Genomic DNA, 9,470 nt, shown 5'->3' on the forward strand with positions numbered 1-9,470 from the left:
GAACTTTCTTAAGGTTCAAAATAGACCAGGATAGCTTGGTGGTAATTTGGGCTCTAGAAGTTTATATGGCTCGATTTATTTTTGGTCTACCAGTTCAAGGTTTGTTTAGTAGTAGTAATTAGTTCTAAAAAAAATAGTAGCAGTAATTTTTTCCGTTTTCAGGCGTAGGCAGATAAATTTGGCAGGGCATTGTTGTAATTGTCTCCCTCCTCCAATTCCAACTCGTCGCTGCCCTAGCTTCAGACGTTCGGCGACGCTCCCATCCCTTCCGTTCCGTCGTCTCGCTCCTCCTCCCCGGCACGAACACTAGGCAGAAAGGGTTCAAATTTCGGCCTGATCCGGGCGCCCAACACCTTGATTCCACCATCCGAATCCACTTCCCCTTTCTGATCTCCTCGTCGCTGTTCGATCCGCCCCTTCTCTCGCCGATTCCTGACAAGATCTGATCCCTCCTCTCACCCATGGATCCGCGCGCCAGGTACCCTCCCGGAACCGGCAACGGTCGCGGCGGGAACCCTAACTACTACGGGCGTGGCCCGCCGTTGTCGCAGAACAACCACCACCACCACCAGCAGACGTCGGCGGCGCACCAGCAACAATACGTGCAGCGCCAGCCGCAGCCGCAGCCGCAGCAGCACCACCAAAATAACCACCAGCAGCAGCACCACCAAAATAACCACCAGCAGCAGCATCACCAAAATCACCACCACCAGCAGCAGCAACAGCAGCAGCAGTGGCTGCGGCGAAACCAGATCACCGCGGCCGGGACCAGCGGGCCCAAGGTCGTGGCGCCACCCCCAGCGGGGGTCGGCAACGATCCTAGGTGAGACGATAAAAGCTTAGTAGTTTGGATGGCAACTTATAGGTCATGGTAGCTGATGCTTCAACACATAGTTTAAGCATCACCAACGTAGCTTGCGAAAGCCAACCGAATGCTGTGGGAGATGATTCTTTTTCTGATGCTAAGCAACCCACATTAGTTTTCCGCATTCTATGTTTCTAGCTGAACTGTAATACAATGTAGTTTAGCAAACATCGGGTAACTAATGAATCATTATCTAGACATGATCATAAATAACCATTCTAAGTGGAAAAACGTGAGCTGGAGATGGCCACTCAGCAATTATTATACTTGGTTTGTGCAGTTCACAAGATTGGAAGGCCCAACTGAAGCTTCCACCCGCAGATACACGATTCAGGACAGAGGTAATTCATGCCATCTTGATTCTTCGTTTTGTGTTTGTTTCTGGAGTTAGGGTACTTCCGATACCAGGAATACCTGAACTTTGCAATATGTCGGTCGCTATCTCTACTTTGTGTAACTAGTTATTTCTTGCCGTGGTAAAAATTGTACCCACGACTTTCTTTATTTATCAACTTTTGTTTGTGATGCCTACATTGCACGCCAAATATACGGCGATCCTAGTTTTGGAGGCTGTTTTGTCTGAATCCATGAGTTATCTTCATACCATAACATGCAAATCAATATTTCGTTACTTGATCCTTGATGCTAGTTACTTGTATTTTCAACATGAATAAATAAGACTTCATCCTATATATTATTGTAATGATAATACTGGCATATTAAGAAACTTTGGTTATGGATTTTTTACCCCACAAGTGTTAGATCCCTTGGATCTTTGGTTAATGCCGTGTTCAATAAGCTAATTCATAATGTTGCTTCCTTGCTTTGTGTCTTGATGTCATCGTTATTATTTGTCTCGTTCTTTGTACAGGATGTTACTGCCACCAAAGGGAATGAGTTTGAAGACTATTTTCTTAAGCGTGAACTCCTGATGGGAATATATGAGAAAGGATTTGAAAATCCCTCCCCAATCCAAGAAGAAAGCATTCCTATTGCATTAACTGGCAGTGATATTCTTGCTAGAGCAAAAAATGGAACTGGCAAGACAGCTGCATTTTGTATTCCTGCACTGGAAAAGATCGACCAGGACAAAAATGCTATTCAAGGTTTGGTCTGCATCCTCACTTGATCTGATAGATACTGTTTGGGGGTCAAATGTATTACCCGTGCCTTGATAGTAATAGCTGATAGAAACTTTGACATGTATATTTGCTTCTTCCCAACACGGGGTTTTATTTGTTTTTGTTTCGGTGTACCTGTGCATTAGTCAGCTATATAGTACTAGAAAGTTTTAATAATCGAATGCTGCCTCCTGTAATTTGTAGTTGTTATAGTTGTTCCCACAAGGGAATTGGCTCTACAGACATCCCAAGTTTGCAAAGAGCTTGGCAAGCACCTGAAGATTCAAGTTATGGTCACCACTGGTGGAACTAGCCTGAAGGATGATATTGTTCGTCTATATCAACCTGTCCATTTACTTGTTGGAACGCCTGGACGTATTTTGGACCTTACGAAGAAAGGTGTTTGCATCTTGAAGGACTGTTCAATGCTTGTTATGGACGAGGTAATTCATTGTAAGCGTATCTAAGTAGTCACATTGCTTGCATTGTCTTGTAAATGTCTGTTTTTTTAATCTTAATACATGGTGAATATTTGTTCACTTGTATTTGTATCTGTCTGTTTGGATGCTGGTTGCTGACCATACTTTGCCACTCTGTTCTGAAAAGTTTTCGAACCCACAGTTTATGTAGCTACTTGTGGCAACTAGCATTTTTTTTGCTGGGCCTGTTTGGTAGTTAGGCAAGTTGACTGAGTTTAAGTTAACACCTGCTCTGGTTCATGGCCGCACCTGTGTTAAGTACTCTTTGCCAAGAGAGTCGCGCACGTCACCGACTCAAAGAACTGTTGAAAGATGCCCTTAGAAATGTGGCTCCTATTTTGACAATGTAACATAGCTTGATAAGTACTCCTTGGGTTTGAGCAAAAGAAGTTGTGAAGTTTGCAACCTTAAGTAGTAGTACGTGAACCAAACATGCCAGGGGTTTATAACTGGTTGGTAACTTGGTATGGAGCTGAGCAATTGTGCCGCACGCCCGCACCATGACTTTAGTTGCAAACATAACTTGAGTTCATCAGCAAACCAAATAGTTATTACATCTCACACTATGCCTTCAGTCATCATTGTAGAAGTGCCTTAAGAAAACCATTTCAGAAGAAGAATTTGTAGCTGTTGGACTATGCCTACGCCGATTCTGTTTTTCCTGACTCAAACATGCAAATATATGATTCGTCCTCAACCGCTACATCAAGTAACTGCCCTTTCTAGTTCCCGTCGAACAAATAAGGTTTTTTGAAATCAAACTGTAACATCGAACTCATTACTATTTAGTTCATTTGGAAAAAACAACAAGAATGCGAAAAAAATCATGAGAAAGCATGTATACTTGCAAGCAATAATAACCCCGTGAAAAAAATGAGTTCCTGTATTTAGGCTAAATAGTATTCTCTCCGTTACTTCTAGTGTTAGATACATCCATATCTAGACAAATCTAAGACAAGAATTTTGGGACGGAGGTAATAGTTGGTAGTGAGAAGCACTGGCATTAAGATCATTGCTTAAGTTACCTGTGAATAAGAATGATAGAAAGATGACACACTGGTAAAGAGTATGTACGAAGGCAAGGTTAGTCTGTAAAAGAATTGAGTTATGGTTCCTAAGGACAAATAGTACCTGAAGCTGAGAAACAAGGTGGCGGCGCCCTCGTCTTCATCTTGTAATATACTATAATGAAATGTATTGAAGCTATTTTCTCTTGGGTTACATGTCTAGCCTGCCCCAACCTGCTTGGGACATTATAGTAAATGTATTGAAGCTATTTTTGTTTGTAGAATTTAATGTGAATGAATTTGCTTCTGTAGTCTTGGGCCTGTCAATAAATAAATATATCTACATACACATGTTTGTGCTTTCTTATGAGAGGTGTTGGCTTTTCGCAGGCAGACAAGCTTCTCTCTCCTGAATTTCAACCTTCTATAGAGCAGTTGATCCGTTACCTTCCAGCGAGTCGACAGATTTTAATGTTTTCAGCAACATTCCCTGTGACTGTCAAGGAGTTCAAGGATAAATATCTGCCTAAACCTTATGTTATTAACCTCATGGATGAACTTACACTGAAGGGAATTACACAATTCTATGCTTTTGTAGAAGAAAGGCAGAAAGTTCATTGTCTTAACACCCTCTTTTCCAAGGTTTAATAACTGTCTCTTAATTTAGTTGGACATTTTGATCTTCCGCATACATATAAATAATCCAATTTATGTTTATATTGGTACAGCTTCAAATAAATCAGTCAATAATATTCTGCAACTCTGTAAATCGTGTTGAGCTATTAGCGAAAAAGATCACGGAGCTTGGTTACTCATGCTTCTACATCCATGCAAAGATGCTGCAGGACCACCGTAACAGAGTTTTCCATGATTTCCGTAATGGGGCATGCAGGAACCTTGTTTGTACAGGTAAGCAATTATGTGCCTTCTGTATTGCCCGTTTTCTATTTGGAACTCATTGCTAGTTCATCTCCCTTTGTATGCTATCTGGTCCGAGTTTTCTGTGTTCTTGCATACAAATAACATATTTGTGTCACTCAATGTAAGCTTGTCTTCATCCTTGCCATTATGCAATTTATTTTGATGATGAAAAGGCACAGTGTACTTGAAATTTTAACTCGGTCTAATCAATCACTTATACATGTTTTGTCCTCAATAAATCATCTATTTAGTTTGCTGTTTTAAATTTCAGTAGAGTTCTATCCCCGAAGAGATACTTGTCAAATATCAAGTGACTAACTAAGAGACGAGTGTCTCAAATTAGTTCTGGCAGTGAAAGACACGATCAAAAAGAAAAATCTAATATCGTTGTTTCATGCCAGTCAATTTTCCAGTGATCACTTCAAACTTCCATCAACTGCTTGTTATAAGCAGAATCACTGAAGTGGTGAATTTATTAAGAAATAGATGCTACTCCCTCCGATCCATATTAATTGACGCTGGTTTAGTACAAAGTACAATTTTAGTTAATATGGATCTAGGGAGTAGTAAAATTGTTTAGTAGTAGTTGTTGGACTTGTTGCTGGAAACCTGGAAGAAGTGTGTGGCATACCATTTGTTCAAGTTTCTTACGTCTGTGGCTTCATCTTTTTCAGATCTTTTCACAAGGGGGATAGATATTCAAGCTGTTAATGTTGTTATCAATTTTGATTTCCCCAAGAGCTCTGAAACGTATCTCCACAGGGTATGCAAATGATTTTTTTTGACTCAATTTCTCATACCGTGACAATCAGATTTTCTTATTATGACGTATTCTGGGAATATTGTTTTATCTGTTCCACAATCCCGGGCCCTGTTCGGAACGTGGCACAAAACAAAGGGATAGAAAAATGTGTAGGAATAGGATGGAGGCCAAAGTGAAAACCTACAGGCTTGAAATTGCAGTAAAAAGTTCAACTAGTGGTGTTTGGAACGCCAGAAAGCCAGCATAGGAGATATAATAAATTAACGGACGGATTAAAAACTAAAGGGCAACCGGCTGTGCTTGCCTCTTGGTGAATCATTGTTACACCTCTTGGTCAATCATTGTTACACGTAAACACGGACCACATGCACCACCATCGTTTTTGCTTTCACGTGCCATTGGATGGTCCATCTGAACCAGGTCCACCCTGCTTCTACAGTCAAACGCATCAAAACCAGCAGTCCAGGGCTGCACCTGTTTGCCTTGGTCCTACACAAAAAATGAGCTTCGAGCGCATGCTCAAGTTCCTCTGAAAAACGGAGGATAGGAAGCCTTTCCTTTGGAATCAGTGTGGCTGTTCCTTTGCACCGAATGCTCCGAAGGAAAGAAATCCACAGCAAAGGAAACCTCCACGATTCCTGTAAAATTCCGTTGTCCCGAACACAGCCTTAATGGTTTTTATCTGAATAGAAAAATAATTTTTGTGTATCATGTAAATGATTTATCCTCGATATTTTGGTTACTTTGTTCATAATATCTCTCCTGCTCTGATTTTTAATGATTCTCATAACCTTTTTTTGGCTTTATAGGTTGGTAGATCTGGGAGATTCGGTCACCTTGGTTTGGCTGTGAATTTGATCACCTACGAGGATCGCTTTAACTTGTATGCTCATTTCCTACCTCAAATTTCTTGACCTCTTATATTCTTTAGTTGCTCTCTTGACAGAATATTGTTTCCGGAACAGGTATAGGATTGAGCAGGAGCTTGGGACTGAGATAAAACAGATTCCCCCTCAGATAGACCAGGCCATATATTGCCAATGATAGGATAGTGCCATATATTGCCAATGATAGGATAGTGCTTTCTCATGCATTCACTTTCTCTGAGTAATAAGAAGACAACTCTTGTAAATACCATCTCATCACCTGTCAGGTAACAAATTGTTCTTGTTTGTGGTTTCGTGTCATGATCCTTAACCGCTAACTGTTTAGTTTTTGAATCACAAATTCACAATGACTGAAAATATGCTCACTGTCACCTGAAGCTTTAACGTTATTTGGGGGGTTTGTGTGGCATCCATTGGTTCGTTTAATTGTGGAAGCTGCTTGTACATTTGCACAATTTTGTACCTTATGTGGGTTGTCACTTCACAAGTTTGATCCATCACATTTGGATCTCCTAGTTTACTGTGTGTGAAGTTAGTACAGCTTAGGGATTTTTTCTAACCTACAAATGCAACTATTGAACCAAAGAAAGCACTTTGTTAGGAAGTATTATTATTGGTCTAGGAGTCCTTATTAGGCTATGTTTCCTTTCCTTGCACCTCAAGTCTTGTGTAATATATATATGGCCCGTGGGCCTTGCAATAGAGATAAGTTGCATCATAACATCGTATTAGAGCCTAGGTTTAGGTCTCCCTCGGACGCCACAACTTGTCCTTGCTCTCGATCGATTTTTTTTTCGGTCTGTACGATCTGCGCGTCTCCTGTGCTTGTCCGGTGACTTCTCTACATATCGACCTCTTCCCGATCAAGATTTCCTCTGCTTCTGCTCCAAGACCAAGCGATGGCTGTCTCCTTTGACCCTGGTGGAACTCATCCCAACCGTCCCCTGCATCAACTTGGGCCGCATTGGATCGATGCGCCGCTAGGCCTCTACACGTTCGCTACTGGGCAGCCACAGGCCACCTCTTGGATTGGGACCCTCGACGGCCGCCTGTGTTCTTCATTGGCGGCCGCACCCAGATCTTTCCTTCCAGCCAGTGCCGCCATCTCTCCTATTGCAGCCGCCGCCATCCACTACTCGAGTCGTTGCCTCCCACTGGAATTGAGCCGCTGCCACCCAGGCACGACGACTCCACCTCAAGGCGCCGTTTCACCGTGCTGGTTCTCCCATCTGTCAGAGCCTTCGCTGGCAGTCCGCCCCTGCTCCTGGCGAGTCTGCTCTTTTCCGTGCGCCACCCAGCGCCCGGTCTTCCCTGGCCGTTCTCCTCCTGCAGTGCACCGTGTGTGTCTCTGCTTCTTGCCTGGGCCTGCTGCTGCTACTACTTGGTCCAGCCTTCTAGTGCTTGGGCCTGCAACTTGGTCTCGCGCCTGGCTCTCCCTGGATTTGGAGTGGCTGCTAGTGTGCTGCTTGCCTACTACTGATGCTGCCGCCGCTGCCCTTACTTTCCAAGGCCGAGGCTGTTCGCTGCTCTCCGTGCTACTCTGCTGGCTGTGCTGGTCGCTATACAGCGACTCCTCTCGCGACCTCCGCGCAAAGCTGTCTGTATGAGGGAAATACAACTACATGTAGATGGTGATGGTTGCCACACCAGTTGCGTGCATGGCAAGCCTGGAGTGTCTGGTTGGTGCTGCACCCATGTAGTCAATGATAGTTAGCTGCGACAAACACGCCCGGTTTTTGCATCACATTTGAATTATGCGATTAGAGATCATCAATTCTTAGTCTCTAACAGAACATATATATACTTGTGTTCTTCATGTTTTTACCTCCTGCCACAGCTTATGTTTACCTTCTGTCATGTTTGCAGGTCTTATCGTGGGCCTCCTGTGGTATATGGGAACATTAGTGGATCATGTGTGAGACAAGACATCCGGGTGTTCTGATTGACGTTGTTATGCTGACATTAGTGTGGTTAACTCAGGGCAAACGTCCTGTTACTGTTTCAGGCACATGGCGGTGTACATTGCTAGGTGCCTGTTATTGGTCTAGCCGTGGTCTTTTAGTTCTTGACATCATAGTTCCTTTCGTTTCTTTGTGGTGTCGTTAGCTATTTCTCACAGGACATTTTAACCCTGTTACTTACTGGTTGTGGGTCTGCACTGTTGGTGCACACAAGTTATCCCAGGTTCCAGCTTGGTCGTGTGTTGTGTTGAGGTGTCAATCAGAAGTCGGTCGTCCAACTTGAGCTCTGAACTGTCGATGCGTAGTAGTAGTCGCTAGGGCTTTCAACCATTAGAGGGTGAACTGGATCTGAGTGTGTCAATAATGTGCAGTGAGCTGCATTGTGCTATGCATACGCAACCTTCCTCTTGCATCATGCCTAGTAGTCGCTGGGGCTTTTGGCTATTGGTCGTGAAGTGGATATTGGTCTGTCAATAATGTGCATTCAGCTGCATTGTGCTACGCAGTCTAGCTCTTGCATCATGCCTAGGCAATGTGCCTGTATGTCATGGTCCTCGCTTAAATTCTGCTGGATATTTCCAAGTTGACAATGTATTGTTGAATAAACAGAGCTTATCTGCTGCTATCTGTGCTGGACAAGGGATGCCAGTAGACACTGAACTGTTATTTGCTGCCTCATTGTTGATTGTCAACCGTCTTTCTGTTGATTCATTCTGTGCCGTCTACGTGCATCTTTTTTTTTTTGAGATTGTATACGTGCATCTTTATGCTGTATGCTTTCTACCATGGTATTTATGACGTACTATTTTTCTTTGATGATTACGGGATTAGAACGTCCCCTAGCTAGTCAAGTATTGAGAAGAAGTGGTTCTGCATATTCCGTGACCTGTTATTTAACTCTGATGTGAAAAAATAATATCAAATCCATTCTGGGTTTGTTTTTCAAAGCTATATTCTTTACAGTAGTTGTTACAAATGGGTAATCCTGTCAAATGTTTTGAAAGTTCGACTCTTACAACAAAGAAGAAAAGGGAAATGCCATCATGAACATTGAACCCCGTCACCTCGTGGGTTTTCATGTCTATCTATCGAACCACTGCTGCCGGCGAAACTCGTCTCTGCAGACTGCGTGCAGAGTGCACGGTCTCGTAAGCTGAGAGTGGCAACGGGCTCTGTCCTGTCCGTGATACGCCTTTCTTTAGTCCGTAGTTGAGGCGGCATGGGACGAGTCAAAGGACGTTGTTCAGGAAATATTCAAACGCTCCTGAACCAGACGCAGTCCAGTGTTACTATAGCGCAGCGTATACTTCTTGTGCGCCATGCATGCGAATAGTGGCAGTGTGTTTTCTGCGCTCTCTCCATACCGATTTTGTAGTGCCATCGCATTCAGGTGATAAATTTCTGCCCCCCTGTGCCATCTTTTCTGGACAAGTCTGTGACTGCCATGTAACGGGCACAGGAGTGCT

At 43.2% G+C, this 9,470-nt stretch overlaps 1 protein-coding gene across 2 annotated transcripts; it reads left to right on the forward strand.

The window, feature by feature from the left end:
* Nucleotides 1-216: 216 nt before the first annotated feature.
* LOC119322574 (DEAD-box ATP-dependent RNA helicase 8-like) lies at nucleotides 217-8,715 on the forward strand. 2 transcript variants are annotated; one of them, XM_037596057.1, is made up of 10 exons: nucleotides 217-823; nucleotides 1,146-1,206; nucleotides 1,737-1,971; nucleotides 2,191-2,429; nucleotides 3,863-4,114; nucleotides 4,201-4,381; nucleotides 5,068-5,156; nucleotides 5,966-6,039; nucleotides 6,122-6,309; nucleotides 7,910-8,715. In XM_037596057.1, the coding sequence occupies exons 1-9, from the start codon at nucleotides 462-464 to the stop codon at nucleotides 6,198-6,200; spliced, it is 1,572 nt and encodes a 523-aa protein (XP_037451954.1). In that variant the 5' UTR covers nucleotides 217-461; the 3' UTR covers nucleotides 6,201-6,309; nucleotides 7,910-8,715. The 2 variants fall into 2 exon arrangements, with proteins under 2 accessions (XP_037451954.1, XP_037451955.1); XM_037596058.1 differs by lacking the exon at nucleotides 6,122-6,309.
* The last annotated feature ends 755 nt before the right edge of the window (nucleotides 8,716-9,470 follow it).

Source organism: Triticum dicoccoides, chromosome 6B (assembly GCF_002162155.2).
Source record: "Triticum dicoccoides isolate Atlit2015 ecotype Zavitan chromosome 6B, WEW_v2.0, whole genome shotgun sequence".
NCBI classification, from domain to species: Eukaryota; Viridiplantae; Streptophyta; class Magnoliopsida; order Poales; family Poaceae; genus Triticum; species Triticum dicoccoides.

Coding starts and splice junctions, on each gene's coding strand:
- LOC119322574 (XM_037596057.1), top strand. CDS start 462: ATGGATCCGCGCGCCAGGTACCCTCCCGGAACCGGCAACGGTCGCGGC. Junction 1,972..2,190: donor GGACAAAAATGCTATTCAAG/GTTTGGTCTGCA, acceptor TGTAATTTGTAG/TTGTTATAGTTGTTCCCACA. Junction 5,157..5,965: donor CTGAAACGTATCTCCACAGG/GTATGCAAATGA, acceptor TTGGCTTTATAG/GTTGGTAGATCTGGGAGATT.